Source organism: Nymphalis io, chromosome 15 (genome assembly GCF_905147045.1).
Source record: "Nymphalis io chromosome 15, ilAglIoxx1.1, whole genome shotgun sequence".
Taxonomy (NCBI): domain Eukaryota; kingdom Metazoa; phylum Arthropoda; class Insecta; order Lepidoptera; family Nymphalidae; genus Nymphalis; species Nymphalis io.
This window is the reverse complement of record NC_065902.1, coordinates 6,349,261-6,365,868: the sequence shown is the minus strand read 5'-3', so window position 1 is coordinate 6,365,868 and position 16,608 is coordinate 6,349,261. Positions and strand designations below refer to the sequence as shown.

The 16,608-nt window shown below is 33.2% G+C and overlaps 2 protein-coding genes across 2 annotated transcripts; one reads left to right on the top strand and one right to left on the bottom strand.

Moving 5' to 3' along the window:
* Window positions 1–212: 212 nt before the first annotated feature.
* On the bottom strand, window positions 213–10,892 carry LOC126774031 (WD repeat-containing protein 75-like). The gene is made up of 13 exons (XM_050495330.1): window positions 10,660–10,892; window positions 10,373–10,580; window positions 9,382–9,662; window positions 8,858–9,048; window positions 8,541–8,705; window positions 7,715–7,902; window positions 5,913–6,680; window positions 4,906–5,047; window positions 4,399–4,541; window positions 3,917–4,102; window positions 1,939–2,224; window positions 1,274–1,510; window positions 213–1,178 (listed from the first exon to the last, which is right to left on the bottom strand). The coding sequence occupies exons 1-13, from the start codon at window positions 10,764–10,766 to the stop codon at window positions 229–231; spliced, it is 3,852 nt and encodes a 1,283-aa protein (XP_050351287.1). The 5' UTR covers window positions 10,767–10,892; the 3' UTR covers window positions 213–228.
* A 414-nt stretch (window positions 10,893–11,306) lies between these two features.
* Window positions 11,307–16,378, top strand: LOC126774009 (ribosome biogenesis protein WDR12 homolog). The gene is made up of 10 exons (XM_050495300.1): window positions 11,307–11,325; window positions 11,597–11,688; window positions 11,770–12,069; window positions 12,160–12,300; window positions 12,971–13,146; window positions 13,355–13,419; window positions 13,498–13,642; window positions 13,983–14,084; window positions 14,246–14,375; window positions 15,113–16,378. The coding sequence occupies exons 2-10, from the start codon at window positions 11,630–11,632 to the stop codon at window positions 15,255–15,257; spliced, it is 1,263 nt and encodes a 420-aa protein (XP_050351257.1). The 5' UTR covers window positions 11,307–11,325; window positions 11,597–11,629; the 3' UTR covers window positions 15,258–16,378.
* The last annotated feature ends 230 nt before the right edge of the window (window positions 16,379–16,608 follow it).

The following is a 16,608-nucleotide window of genomic DNA, read 5'->3' as shown; positions in this document are numbered from 1 at the left end:
AATCATTAAGTATTCATTGACTTTGCCTTAAGTTATTGTAATGTGCGAAATGCGAAACGTAAATAACCGTAATTGCTTTTGATATGTAGCTCTAACACTAAAATATATGACCGTCTCATATATTTTAAATAAATTGTAGCAATGATTATGGTATCATGATAGTAATATTTAATTAACTAAATAATATATAAATAGATGATAAGATAAATTATGTAAATTCCTACAATTCTATTTAAAAACATTTGCTGTTGTAGATGGATACACAAATCTTTCTACTATTTCATCTAATAGTTCGATTACTCTCCTTTGGTATTTCATATTTTCTTTAGCCAGTTCTATAAATTCTTGACTACGACTTATACAGTTTATCTTATAACAAGACTCAGGGTTCGTGAAATATTGTTTTCTTCTTTCATTTGTCATAGCTATTATAGGAACTATTAATGCTGCTTGTGTCATACCAAATACAAGACTTTCTTCGTATAATTCTACTTTATTTTTATTATCCACAATTGACTGCACATCTATATCTTCCGATTTTAATTCTTCATTAAGTTCGTGATAGTAATGATCTATAATTCGTTTAGTGTAATTATTTCTAAATAACTTGGTGGTATTGAAATATATGAGTGATGATAAATCGAGCATAGGAAGACTATACAGAACGGTTTGAAAATCAATTAAAAGTGCGTGCATCTTGCTATTCTCTAGTTTTTTTAGAAAAATATTATTCGACCATAAGTCACGATGAATGACCACGTTCCTTATTTTCATACTTGGTTTCATAAGTTCCTCAGCAGAGCTAAAAAGCTTGGGCAATATTTGTTCGATTAGTTCCGTAAAATTTGGCTTAGACTTATATTCTGAAAAAACCTTCAGAAAATCTATAGCTGCTCGCATTCCTGTATCACGCCAAGATTGACCTTTACTTGGTTCACATAAATACTCGCTATAATCTTCCCAGATTCTGTAAGGTCGTTTTAATACTTGACTTTTTCTTTGTTCAAAAACATACGACTGAGCGTGAAATTTCGCTAAAGCCGTCACCGTTGCCTTTAATTCCTCATAATTTAAGGTGTTTAGATTGTTCGGCATCGTATAGCCAGTTTGTGTTACATCTTCGAATACAAAAAGTTCTTCTTTGATATGTAATAGTTTAGGTCGCCATTTCTTTAGTCCTAAAAGTAGAACTTACTTAAATGTTTCTTAATTTATGTTATTATTCAGGTGGTTTTCATTATAAATTTTACTCAACTTTTACATATGTACTTACCATCATCACGAAACATTTGAAATAAACTGCTTAACATGACATATTCCTTGTTAAAAAAATTTGTTTCTCTTAAATAATTTGCCATCCATTCGTCGTGTCTCGGAATACATTTGATAAAAAAAATCATCTCTCTTATATCACCTTTGTCCTCAATACGAACCGTTAAACTTAAATGTTCTCCCAGATATCCGACAAGTTGATCGGAATATTCTTCAATACTCCAACTTAAAATATTGACTTCCAATAAACTACATTGTTTCAGTATTGATGTAATATCATTTATATTCAATAAATCCATTTTTAATCAAACTAGTTCGCTTCATCAAGTATGATTTAGTATCTGAATTGAATAAATCTTGTAATATTGTTTTGTTTAACATTACTTATATAAGCGTCAGTTGTACGTGCAAATATGTCTAGGAGTATTGAGCATTCTAGACTTTACTACTGAGCAAATAGAATTCTAAATTGCAAATATCCAATATTTCTCTTTAATTAAACGTAAACGATAACTTTATTTGCATATAAATTGAGAACGTAGAAATTTAAGCATTTGTGCAAAACGTGTTTGTGATTTTTTTAGCAATTAGTGTTTTGTATCTGGGCTAAAATATTAAATAAAACTTTGATGAAAACTTAAATATTTTATTTTTAAAATCATAAACCAAATAATGAAGATGTTGAATGTAAGTCTAGTAAAGGTTCTTTAAGTATTTTCTTCAACCGTTTTTCCTTAATTTCTTCATAATTAGGTACCCACAGTTGCACAGCTTTTGGCGTGTGACTCGACTTCACTTCGGTATCTTCTTCGTCGCTGCTCTGCGGGTCGATTTCCATGTTAGTATCATCTTCCTCGCCTTCTTCGACTTCTTTGTACCCAGAAATGTGTTGAAGGAATAGAGGGCACAAGAGACTCACTGGTGGTATCATATGGGGTGCTGCTGATAAGAACTGTAACAATTAAGAAAAAGCACAACTTATTTATTGCTATTTAGACATTATATGAAGATTTTGTATCAGTCTAAATCGTACTGGGTCTAGAGCTGAAATTTGGAACAAACGTTTGTTTTATAACTTTTTAATAGCCCGACCTAGGTCAAATCCTAGGACCTCCGGTTCTGCAGCCTTACACGTAGCCACGAGACCAAGGAGGCAGTCATAACATATATATTATATAAGTTTTTTTTAAATATTTTTTTTGCATAAAAAATCAAATTATCGATAAACAACAAGACTTGTTGTGGAAAATAAATATTGCGTGGTTGATACGGAGTAATCCTCGTTCATACAAGATTTATGAAGTCATCGTGCAACATGGCTGTGTTGACTTTGATACAAGATACTAGTGTTGTCACAACGGGAACTCGTGATTACAATTGCTTACAAACGATTGTAGTCTTGATTTCACCAACTAAATGACATATGATCTATTCAATTTTCTGATTTAAACTGGCTCAGATTAAACGATTTTTATTTTTAATATTTATTTCGATATGTTTTTAATTTAATTCGCAGAATGTATGTTATTTTTTAAACTGTTTAAATATTGGTGGAAATGGAGTAACAACTAATGGCCATACGTTCCTTAGCGGTTGTTTCTATAAATACTATTTTCGCTCTTTCTGTCATTATTGATTTGACATACGAAAGAAGACACGGCATTGTTTAACAACGCCGCTAAAAAACGTTCATTAATAAATCCGAAAGTATTTTGCCGGCTATTTTAAATACCGAAACGGTAGCTTCAAATAATTTAATATAATCATGTAAAACACAATTCTAAATTGCTTTTGAACTTCAAAATTAGAGCCTATTTGAATAAAAGTACATATTTATTGATTGATAATTTTTTTTAAAGTAGTATATAGTACATAGTTAAAGGTATAATTTTATTTTTAAATTTTGTGAAAAGTTTGTAAAGCAGCCCCTTTTTTTAACGCTGGAAAAACGCGTTACGCGTTTCCCCTACGGGAACATTAGGGAGGTATGTGGGGCTCGCCGGTGTCCAAGGCGCCGAGTGCGCACCGAACATCGGAATACCCACTACAAAACCAGCGGTACCCTTTCCGTCTTAACGAGGAGCGCCACGGGATCGCTTTCGCATGCTACCGTGACGTTCTGACGGCCGTTGTGGGCTGCTCGCCCTGACTTAAAGTGTTAAAATATAAAAGTAGATAAGAGTATAAACATTGTATATATATTGTGTTTGTGTGTTTGTGTCCAAATCTTGTGGAAAATATTTGTGCTGTATAATTAACAATGCTTCATTTCCAGTTATTCAGACTTCTATCTTGTTACGAGGCGTTATCGTGTGTTGCAACTCATGTTGGTTTTTTATATACATATATTTTAAAAAAAAGGCAGACTAGAAAATGTTCGACCTGATATTAAATGGTCACAACCGCCCATAGAAATTGCCACCATACGAAATATTAACAATCCTATACATCGCCAATGCGAACCACCTTTAGAACTAAGGTGTAAATTTTTGCCTGCAGTAACACTGGCTCGCTTACAATAAATAATTTTCACATATATATGTCCCTATACTTATCAAGTGAACATTATGGCGGATTAAGTTCCAACCACTTCTTATCAGAAGCGGATACAGGAAGTAGTCCTTAATAATATAAATGTACGTACCTGTGATATAGCGTTGTTCCCGAGCGCATCATGTTGTGTGTGTGCGAGGTGCGTGTGTGTGTTCTGTGCCACGTCTTCGTTTCTGTGCGCGAGCAGCGCGTGGAAGGCGGAGGGGGGGAGTCTGCGCTGCGATATCGCCTCAAGTTGACCCTCCTCAGACTTCTCTGGTTCAAGGCAGTAGATTTCCTGTTCGATTTAATAAATATCCTTATTATTTGGCAGTCGGCAGTCTTATATAAAGGCCTGTTAATGTCCTACTGCTGGGTTAAGTCCTCCTCTCCCTTTTGAGGATAAGGTTCGGAGCTTATTCCACTACGCTGCTCCAATGCGGGTTGGTAGAATACACATGTGGCATAATTTCAATGAAATTAGACACATGCAAGTTTCCTGACGATGTTTTCCTTCACCGTCAAGCACGAGATGAATTATAAACACTAATCTTATGTACTGCTCTTAAATAATCCATAGTCAAAAACACTTACCGAATCATTTCTCATTACATAAAGTCTGATATCTTCCCCGACAGACGTCCCAAATACACACTGCTTGAATACACCGGTCTCCGGATTCAACAAACGCTTCTGAATTAAAAACGGAGTCGAAGAATGAGGGCTAAACACATACACTGTAAATAATAAATAGCCAATGGATTATATTAATACTCAAAATATTGTTTTCAATTATTTAACAAAATTATAATCATTATTATTATAATAATAGTTTTTCAAATAAATTTCCGAACTTAAATTTTGCACCCAATAAATCGCTTACTTAGAATTTCACATTAATCTCTACTAATAATATAAATGCGGAAGTCTGGTTGTCCGGTTTTTCCCTTCCTTCCCCGGCTGATCGACGTGATTTTGTCCAAAGATAGCCATAGCCAATTTATACATATTGAGTAAAATGTAAGTTGTTCTCTTGTTTTCTTGTCTATTGTTTTCTTATGTACATATCGTATACATGGTGTTTAAAACAAATTTACTTACCATCATTGTTGGTGGTGACCATGGCCATCTTATTAGAAAAGGGATCTGATACTAAGCAAGTGCTTTTGATCTGAACCATCCATTTGATAGTTAAGGATAGAAGACTCCATACGGCTACGCAGTTCTCGGTGGTGCACACTAACTAAAATTATTGTTTCCAACATTAGTAAATTAGGAAATTAGGTTTTGGTTCATTTGAAAATAAATTTATAATTAATGTTTAAATAAATATTCATTGGAATTTGATACTTGCAAGACTTTATACAGATTAAATCTAGTCAGGATGACGGTTGTGAATAAAATATGAGATTTTTTCTCATTAGTTTATTTGCTTTGAGCATTTGAATAAATTAATGGAATTTAAACAAAAACGCAATGTAAATAATGTGATCGCAAAAATTAGTCGTTTATAAGCAAAAATAAAACTTTTAACTCGTAAAATCGTATCGCGGATATTATTATTTGGCCTGATAAATAAAAAAAACTTTTTAGAGGCATTTATTTACATTGACTGCCTCGTTGGTCTTGATGAAAGGCCGCAGATCCGGAGATCCTAGTTTCAATTCCCAGGGCGGGCCAATAAAAAGTTATTGGGTTTTGTTCTGTTCTGTCAGAAAATTCTCAGTAGCAACCCGGAGTCTGGAAGTTGGAAGTGTAACGTAAAGCTGTTGGTCCTGCGCCTGAACTCTTTCCGGTCGTTTCGGATTGCCGTCCCACCGGATTATGAGAGTTAGGGAATAGAGAGTGCACTTGTGTTTGCGCACACACTTGTGCACTGTAATATCTCCTAAGCAGTTAGCTAATCTCTCTTGAGATTGGCCGCCGTGGTCGAAATCGGTCTGGAGGATATTATTATTTACATTGCATTCATGTGAAACAAGATTTGAAAATTGTTGCTAAGTAAAACACATTTAGTATAATATTTAAAATACTATAATAGTATAGTTTAGTACTAACTTTTTGTTGATATAAGTTACTAATATAATAATTAAATTATCCCAACTTACATAATGCGCAGCATCATTATTTCCAAACTGAACATGAATCCCTTTTGGACGGAGAGCAGGATGAGAAAGCGTTGTTCTTAAATTACACAGATGAGAATCCCACAATGTCAATTTGCAACCAAACCAAGCGGCAATCAGGGAACCGTCTTGCGATATGGCAACACCGCCCATAGCGAACTCGTCGTCCTTCACGACATACCTATCGACCACACTTGCATCGACAAAATTGTGTTCCTTGTGAATATTGATGATTCTCCTTAAAACGTCAGTTTTACGATTAATTTCTTTCATATATGGTAAGATTTCAACTTTCCCGGGCGTTAGTATTTCTCCACTTTTAAAATTATTCAGAACAGGATTGGAGAGGAAGTGAGTTATGCCCGATGAGTAGTAGCAGGCGGTGAGACAGCCCCAAATTACTTTTTTTCGATGTTGTTGTGACGTACTATCACGTTTCCATATTCTGAATTTTTGATCAGTTCCTGAAGATACGCAAAATTCGCCTTTATTATTAAGGGCTAAGGATACAACATTGCATCCACCGTGTGAAAGACTGACACAAGTGTTAAGTTTGAACGGCGAGGTGTTATTTGCTTGTGCGGCCCAAAATTTTAATTTCTCTTCTGGGTAATTTATACCATCGTTTCTGTACTCTGACGTCACTAACCACGACCCATCTGCACTAATGGCAGCACATGTTACTTCTGTTTCTAAGGGCAGTAGGTTTTGTCTCTCTGGTGGTATATTATTCATTGCTGTTATGTCAATCTATAAAGCAAAGTTAAAAAAAATCAATGATAAAAATCTCTACTTCTAAAAACGTATGTATTAATAATTCCAAGTCTTAATTTTTGAGTGAAGTATCATTTTTAACCGATTTTAAAATATAGAAAAAAGTTCTCAATTTATTTTTTCACGTTAGTTATTATTATTATTATTTTTATAGAATAGGAAGGCGGACGACCATATGGGCCACCTGATGGTAAGTGGTCACCATCGCCCATAGGCATTACATTGGCATTGTAAGAAATGTTAACCATCGCTCACATCACCAATGCGCCACCAACCTTGGGAACTAAGATATTATGTCCCTTGTGCCTGTAATTACACTGGCTCACTCACCCTTCAAACCGGAACACAACAATACCAAATACTGCTGTTTTGCGGTAGAAAATCTGATGAGTGGGTGGTACCTACCCAGACGAGCTTGCACAAAGCTCTACCACCAGTAAACTTAAATTTAAATTATAGAACTTAGTCACTTATAAACCAATTATACATACAGATTATCATAATATGGAATGTGGAATATGATATATGAATATGGAAATGTGACATCTCATGTATTATTTATCAAAATCCAGTTATTATAATGAGATCAGGATAAGGAATTTAGGGGACTAAAATACTAAATTTGCTATATGTATTGTAAGACTAACTCAGATTGTAATATATAATATTAATGTGATACAAATTATTATTAAATATCGCTGAAGAGTATCTGTCATTTTTTATATTAATCAATAATAATCTATATTTTTAATCTGGCAGCAAGAACATTGACAGATACTCTTTATGGCGGGAAACAGATAGACTTTGAATTCTTTTTACGAGCATTGCGGATTCCGTGTTGAGATCTAGTTTTTTACAGTATATAGCATTGTATTTATACATTATTAAATAAATTATTTCCAGTTACAATTAATAAAAATTATTCGCATAAAATGAATACCAAACCTTTTATTTAGATGTCTCACTGTATTGTGAATTAAAATTAAATGATTTAATATCTCTGCACTTACATTATAAAGCACTTTATCAGTAGTTGTGGAATATAGTTGTAAATGTCCAGTTCTACCCGGCATAAGTAGTGCAGACAGTGGTCTATGGTAAACGAAGGCGGCTCCGAGCGCTTTGCAAACAGGCGACAAACCACCGCACTCTAATATCGTCGACACAACACGCATTTGAGCATTCGCTATGACGACGGCTAAAATGTTTCATTTATATTAAGACATGCTTTAAAGAAGACAAAAAAAAAAAATTATTGATTCATGTTTTAATAGTCTTGTCTTGTAAGAAAAACTTACCCATATACAATGATATATACAAAGGAATTAGATGGATCTTTCATAAAATCAATACATTGGTATAGGGTATAAATTATTTCAAAATGCTTTTAAGAGCCTACTCATATAGGTAGGGATAAATACCGCAGTTTTGCTATAACCACAAAGTACACTAAACACTTACAATAAACTTATCTGGAAGAAACAGTACAACACTGTACTTATTACCAACATACAAGTATTACCAATTGTATTGTACAAGTATTACATAAAAGCCTCAAATCAGTACTTTAAAAATTAAAATTTTTTAAACATTAAAAAAGTCCAAATGGACTTTTTTAAGTAGGTACTACACACTTATCATACATTATACCGGTAAACACCAATACTTATTATATGCATTGTTTTGTTCCAATTTAAAGGATGAGTGAGCTAGTGTAACTACAGACATAACTACGGATATTATATTATATATAATTTGTTTATGGGCAGTTGTGATTACTTATTGTAGTAAGCAGTCTGCCAACCTATTACAAATTATAAAAAAAAATATACTTACAATTATTAGATAGTGTAATGGCAATGTGAGTATTGTTTGTAGTAACATATCTTATCATGCCAGGCAATCGGGGAATGAATGCCTTTTCATTAGTTTTGTTTTGTAAGTTGCCTAAAGTCCATTTTACTAAAACATTTTCCATGCCCCCAGAGATAAGATAATTTCCTGCAAGTAATAGTCATTATAACAAGAACACGAATGTATAATGTCAATTAAGTTCCATAAATAAGAAATATGTTAAAGTATAATTGTTTAAAATGTAATTCAAAAGTGCAACTAAAATACTATATTTTATTAAAATATACATTAATATCTACCTTGAACAGAGAAGCAGACGGCTAGTGGTGGTAAAAAATGCCAATGTAATACTTCCCTAGCTATGGATTTATAGCTATACAAATTGCCTCTGATAATGGTTACTCTGCCAATAGTATCTGTTATAGCAACTGTACTTTCTTTATGGTGAGCTGCCACAGACAATATTCTGAACTTATTATAGTTCACCAGCCTATAGACAAAGACACTTACATAAGTTTGCATTTAAAATTTAGTCATGTGGTTAGATAAAAAAAATTAATACTATACTACATAATCACTACTTTTATCCTACCACTTAAACAAGTGTTTGCACAATACACAAAATGAGACGAAGTATATACAAATCTTACTTTAGCCATATGGCTATATATGCTAAATTATGGCAATTTAATTAATAGTGAAATTGTGTTTTAATATGATAATCAATATCTTTGCAGTGCTGCAAAGAGCTGAGTAGTAAGATCATATGGCTAAAATACTGCACACACTTCTTTAAGGATTGAATACGTAAAAGTTAACTCACTCTAATTTTAAATGAGGCTGGTTCAAATTCTGAATAAAAAGCATCATGGTTCCATTAGCAATAGCTGCAAATCTGTCATTATAACACCAGCCAAGAGAAACACATATAATGTCATGATATTTGATCTTTAGATCTTTGTATTCATGTAGTAAACCTCCATCTTTAACCGAGTATGTTCCAAGGTGTAATTTACGTTTTTCGTCAATGGCAATAATAAAACATTCATTACTATCAGCTAAATTGAATGTTATTATTTTTGTATTTTCTGGTATTTGAAGTTTCTAAAATAAAACAGTTTGTTATTAATTACATAAGCAAAGTATATTATTAAGCTAATTACTAACATACTTAAAGTATGTTTTTCTATACTGTTTAGAACATGATTTGACGATAGAATGCTTGTCACTTGAAATTAGCTCCAAAGATCCTTAGTTTACACTTTGATCTTTGTCTCTGATGTGAGACTTTTATTAAACCTACTTTAAAGTTTTTAATGATTTTCACCCACCATAAATATAATAATAATAATAAGCATAAACAATTAATTACAGAGTAAAATTTATGTTAAAATTTGCAGGATAAGTTCATATTTTGATAATAGTATTGTAATAATGCTGAGATGAAAAGCTGAGATGGCCCAGTGGTAAGAACGCGTCAATGTTAACCGATGAACGTGGGTTTAAACCCAGGCAAGCACCACTGAATTTTCATGTGCTTAATTTGTGATTATAATTCATCTCATGCTATATGGTGAATGAAAACATCGTTAGGAAACCTGCATGTAATTTCACTGAAATTCAACCCACATTGGAGCAGTGTGGTGGAATTAGCTCCATACCTTCTCCTCAAAAAGGAGGAGGAGGAGAGGAGGCCTTAGCCCAGCAGTGGGACATTCACAGGCTTTTACTTTTCTTTTTTTTTACTATTGTAATAATACATTAAAACAAATATATATATACTAATTGCACAGTTTATGATAAAATAAACTCACTGTTTTTCTAAGAACTGCACCTTGTTCCCAACTCCATGTTGTGACATATCCGTCATCAGAGCATCCATACAAATTGTAGTCTTCATCTTCTGGGAATTGCACAGATACTAATTCATTAATAGATACTTCGGTTTCAAGTGTGCGTACACAATCTCCTGTTTGAATGCTGTACACGCGAACTAAGTTTTCTACTATGATGGCAACGGATCTGATAAGTTAAACATTATTAAAAAAATAAAATATTCATTATTTAAAAAAAAAAATGTGCTGGCATACGAAGTACATACTCTCCATCCGGTGAAAAAACTGGTCTACGTTCAATTATACTACGTCCTGCCTTCCTATTGAATACGTATGTGTTGGATACTTCAGCACTATTAGTTTTGACAACCATTTTTATTTATAGTTGTAGGTTATTCTTTTATATACATATACAAACGACTATTTCGTGTTTTGTAATCGTAAATATTAAAGTTTAAACACATGACATAACCTCAACAAAAAACAAATTAGATTTGACAATTCAGCTGTCACTGTTGACGGATTTAGGGATGGGATTTATATGTTATTTATTCTTACAAGAGTTTAACCTTATGACAATTGAACAAAACAATAGATTTCATTTTAATTCCTTTTTTAATAAATACGAAAGAATGCAATTAGCAGTGATTTATCTATAAAATAGCCTGTAGTTACATTCTATTTGTTTGGCTAAGCTTTCAATTTGCACTATTCAATTATTCAATTCATTTATTTTCGTGCAATTTTAACTAGCAGTGCAGCCTTCAAAATGCACGAATTTTTTCGTGTTATTTAATTAATATCATCACGACTTTAGCTAATTTATATATGATTAAATACATAATACATTACCTATGTTACATAATATATAGCGGAAAATAAAAACCAGAACCACAGCACCTGTTTAAAAAAATCTTTTGCTATTTCAAAAGGTACATTGTTCTAAATCCATCTAGATTTATTTTCCGCGTATACATAAACTCATAAAATTCGCGCATTTTCATCATAATATTTCCATATTATAATATAAGGTAATGATAATACAGTACACACCCTAATTATTTAATAACCTAAAATTATAAATGTCAAAAGTCAACTAAATCTAAATGTCAATTTCGTTTATATTGTGGTGCGATACTGGTGAACACATGTTGTTTGAACCAAGTTTTGAATTAAATTTGAATTTTTAATAATTGCTTTTAGAATTAGCTTAGGATTCGTGTAAACATTAATAACATGGCAGGTGAAACGGGTGAAGCACAGCTACAAGTACGATTTATAACTAAACAAGAGCAGTATGTATAAAAATTATTTATCAACCAAAATATTGCCGATGTGTTGGTTTCATTTTATCTAAAATATTATATTCGTTACAGATATGCTGTTCCTGATAGTCCATACGCTATACATAGTAATGTACAATCTATAGAACTGAATACGCTTCTCAATGCGTTATTAAAAGAAAACAAACCATCTATAGAAAAGAGTGTAGAATTCGATTTCTTAATATGTGGGGAATTGTTGTGTACATCAATCGCAGAGCAACTGCAAGACAAGGGTCTGTCAACAGAAGACACCTTAGAAATAGAGTACCTGGAAAGATTTCCAGCTCCCAGCCCACAGGATTGTTTAATGCACGATGATTGGGTGTCAGCTGTTCATACACATGGCACTTGGTAAGTTGATTTATACAGGACAATATTCTTAAGAAGTTAGTAAACTTCTATTGATTTTGTAAGTTGTTAAAAAATCTTTAATCTTTTTAGGATCTTATCTGGGAGCTACGATAATAGTATTCACATTTGGAATACCAAAGGGCAACACAAACTTGCCATACCTGGTCACACATCACCTGTAAAAGCAGTTTCATGGGTATCTTTTAATGGAGATCAAGCAATCTTTGCAAGGTAACCTTATTAATGTGCTTTCATATATTTTAATTTTATAAGAGATGTGTTACTTAAAAGTGAAAGGAAAGTAACAGCATGTAAATTTCCTACTGTTGGGCTAGTGCCTCTTCTCCATGCGAGGAGAAGGGCAGGAGCTTATTCCACTACACTATAACCACATAAGCAATAAGGATTGGTGATTGTGATTGGTGGATACACACATTTTCAGCCAAGACATGCAGATTTTCTCAATGCGTTTTCCTTCACTGATGAACTGGAGATGAATTATAAATGCAAATTTAGTGCTGTTTGCTTAGTTTGAACCCTCATTTTTTGGTTAAAATTTAGTTGTTTTAACCACTAGGCTATCTCAACTCACAGTCTCACATAAGCCAACAAAGTTTCCACTTTAACATTGAAACATGGAGTGAACCTAACCAGAACAAGTTATTTAGCAAGTATTAAAGTATATAAAATAAAGTATTAACAAGTAATTTAAAAAGCAGAACAAAAAAAAATATGATAAGAATATTAATGACAAATATAGTTTTTTAAGGCTTCTAAGAATTTAAATAAATTTAGGTTAAAGATTATTAATATGAGTATAACATTTATTATAATTATAATTGTGTTATATTATGTATTGTTTTAATTTTGATTAAATATATATTTGTAATTCATTTTATAGTGGTTCCCATGATCAATCAGCTATGTTATGGGTATGGAATGTTTCTGGAAATTCTGTGGATTGTGTTGTGACATGTCGAGGTCATGACAAAGGTGTAGAATGTCTGGCTGTCTCGGCGGATGCTAAAAGTATTGCCACTGGCAGCTGGGACACAAATATTTGCCTTTGGAGTACAAGTAAGTCAGAAATTACAAAGTTATGCTTTTGTATTAATATGAAGCAATTGAAATTTATAGAAACTAACTAGTCTTCCAGACTTTAATCCAAATTTAGTACTAGTAGTAGTGTGAAAATGCTCAAAGAATCTAGGCTAATTTATGACAACATAAACCGTATTTATAAATTTTTAAAAATGATATGTGGTCTGTTTGATTTATTTTCTAGGTCTTTCCGATGAGGATAATGTACCAGCAAAAAAGAAACAAAAACCAGAACAGGGAAATGTGAGAGTAAGTTGCTCTCATATATTCTAGATATATTTTATTGTTTAGTTTGTGAAAAAAAATTTATAATTCTATTATTTTTAGGAACCATTAACTGTGTTGAAGGGCCATAGAGAGGCAGTATCAGGAGTGCAGTGGATGGATTTCAACACTGTTGTATCGAGTGGTTGGGATCACTTGCTTAAAATATGGGATTGTGAACTTGGTGGGATTAAACAGGATATTGCTGGTATGTTATATTTTATCTTTAGTAATTACTTCTAAAAGTCTATAGTTACTCCTATGTAGAAACATTCATTCATGTCTCGTTATTTATAATCAAGATATTTATATCATAGTGTGTGATTAGTTAAAAATGCATGTGTCTTCTTCTTTTGAATGACAGAAAGAGCAAAATCAATGTTTAACTATACATTATAAGTAAGTCCGTTTGTGTTCCTTAGCTTTCTGTCAATATTGATTTGACACTTGAAAAGGGAAGTCAAAGCATTGTTTCATTCAATCACCTCCTAAACAACATTTATAGGAAAAGATTCCATAATATTGTTTTTATTTTTTACCCATTTTAGCTAACAAGGCATTCTTTGATGTAGACTGGTCTCCACTATCTAACAGCCTTATAACCGCATCATCTGACAGGCACATACGTCTGTACGATCCCAGATCAACAGGTACCACAAATTATTCTCAAATTAAGTTTTTTTGTGCCTAACTATGAGGGAATAATGCTTATTTCGAAATATAAACTAAATAAATATACTTTATAAATTAGAATATCTAGAAATAGATAAAAGTGAAAACAGGAATAAATATAACAAGGTTTTTTTTTCAGACAGTATTGTAAAGACGACATTTACATCTCACACTGGATGGGTGCAGTCAGTGAGGTGGTCAAAAACAAGAGACACACTGTTCCTCTCTGCAGGTTATGATGGATTTGTCAAATTATGGGAGACAAGAAGGTATGTATTAAAGGTTGTTGATTTAAAAAATACATCGATGATGTGATTTATGATTTCTTGCTGACCGATTTTGCCCATGGGCATTCTCGACTGAGACTAGCCAACTGCACAGGCTGGTATTATAATACACATAACTCTACACTCTTAATCAGATAACCTGAGAAGACAGTAACAGGACATGACCAAAGAGTGTTGAGGCACAGACCTAATGGTCTTTTGTGCTTTCCGAGTGGTAAACTGTCAACAAATTTACTGTTCCAACCCAGTGTAGAACTCTCAATACTAAGGGATCTGGAGCTTTATAAGTTAATTTGCTAGACCTTAGAGACAGTTAAAATATATGTGAAGATCATCTCTTGCTGGTGTTGTTATTACGCATAAGAGTCTGCAGAAAGTGGCAGATTTTACAATACAGTAACAGCCTGTTAATGTCCCACTACTGGGCTAAGGCCTCCTCGCCCTTTTGAGGAGAAGGTTTGGAGCTTATTCCACCAAGCTGCTCCAATGCTGGTTGGTAGAATACATATATGGCAGAATTTCAATGAAATTAGACACATGCAGGTTTCCTCACGATGTTTTCCTTCACCGTCAAACACGACAGTGGTGCTTGCCATAATAATAATTACTCTTCACAATACATTAATAAAGAACTTATCATTGTTTCAATAATACATAAAATATAAGGATACCTTAAGTAAATAATAGGCAATTTCTAATATTTCTTAAATGTTTTTCAGTCCGAAAACTCCACTTTATGACCTAAGCGGACACGAAGATAAAGTCCTGTGCTGTGATTGGTCAAATCCTACTTTCCTCGTGACTGGTTCTTGTGACAATACTCTAAGAATATTTAAGGCGAAACACGCTACTGGTAACGCATAATGTAATGTTGTATTGGTTATATTTACAATCTTTACGCACATTGTCTCGGAATAAATGTTGGTCCAAAATGAAATTGTATAATTTTTAAGTAAAACTTAGTTCATTTTTATATTTGTTATAAATTGTATATTTAAATGGAACGAGTTTGTGATGTAACAACTATAAGCGAGTGTACACATTTAGAGTAGTCAGCTGTCAGCAAGGTCACTTTACAAGGTTACTTTTAAGTCTTAAGTGAAAGGTAGATTTTTTTTTATTGAACAGCAAGGCGGACGAGCATATGGGCCACCTGATGGTAAGTGGTCACCAACGCCCATAGACATTGACGTTGTAAGAAATTTTAACCATCGCTTACATCACCAATGCGCCACCAACCTTGGGAACTAAGATGTTATGTCCCTTGTGGCTGTAATTACACTGGCTCACTCACCCTTCAAACCGGAACACAACAATACCAAGTACTGCTGTTTTGCGGTAGAATATCTGATGAGTGGGTGGTACCTACCCAGACGAGCTTGCACAAAGCCCTACCACCAGTAAAGCATTGCATTATTACCAGTATTGTTGCAATTGTATAAGCAGACTAGAGTCGGTGTATAAGCAGACTTCACGCTGTACTTAACGCTGTAGCGTTATACCGTATTTTCGGTTTAGTGTGAACGAAAATTTGAATATGAATGAAAAAGCTGCATAATGCTAGCTAACAGTTAACGGCTGACTTTGTTAGGTGTGAACGCTCGCTTAGAGTTATTGTCAGTTGTTTAATAGATATCAATGTATAATTAATTTGTAAGAAAATATATCTACATTAGTTTTATAAATGCGAAAGTAGCGTCATCCCGAGTAACCCACTAATTTATTTGGTATTGAGATAGCCTGGATAAGAACATAGATATATTATTCACTAAAGCTGGAATTCTCGATACATTAAATGGACTAACATTAGCTGCAATAAAGTTAAATAATGTTGGTAACAATGGGCCAACAGGGAAATCCAACTGTCCAGCAATAAAACGATTGTATCATGTTTGCAGTGTTTGCTTGCATTCGTCAATTAATATGATCAGACAATGTTTGAGTAATTGGTTGTACAACTTATATTAAAGTTAATTTAAATTGTCGATTGTTTTATTCATTTTAAATAATATACATATCGAAGTCATCTATAGTCGATGAAAATAATTTGTTGTACAATACGGAACCAACCCGCACTGGGGCAGCGTGGTGGAATAAGCTGCAAACCTTGCAGACCAGCAGTGGGACATTCACAGGTTGTTACGTCTACGTACGTGTAATTATTTATGAGAGAGTAGCTTACTATAGGTATGGAATGGATAAGGCTAGCTAAGTT

Excerpts from the sequence above, each read along its gene's own strand:
- LOC126774009 (XM_050495300.1), top strand. The coding sequence starts at position 11,630 with ATGGCAGGTGAAACGGGTGAAGCACAGCTACAAGTACGATTTATAACT. Across the intron at positions 12,301-12,970 it reads GATCAAGCAATCTTTGCAAG|TGGTTCCCATGATCAATCAG; the intron begins GTAACCTTATTA and ends TTCATTTTATAG. Across the intron at positions 14,376-15,112 it reads AAATTATGGGAGACAAGAAG|TCCGAAAACTCCACTTTATG; the intron begins GTATGTATTAAA and ends AATGTTTTTCAG.
- LOC126774031 (XM_050495330.1), bottom strand. The coding sequence starts at position 10,766 with ATGGTTGTCAAAACTAATAGTGCTGAAGTATCCAACACATACGTATTC. Across the intron at positions 8,706-8,857 it reads CGTCTGCTTCTCTGTTCAAG|GAAATTATCTTATCTCTGGG; the intron begins GTAGATATTAAT and ends TATTACTTGCAG. Across the intron at positions 2,225-3,916 it reads GGAACAACGCTATATCACAG|TTCTTATCAGCAGCACCCCA; the intron begins GTACGTACATTT and ends TAATTGTTACAG.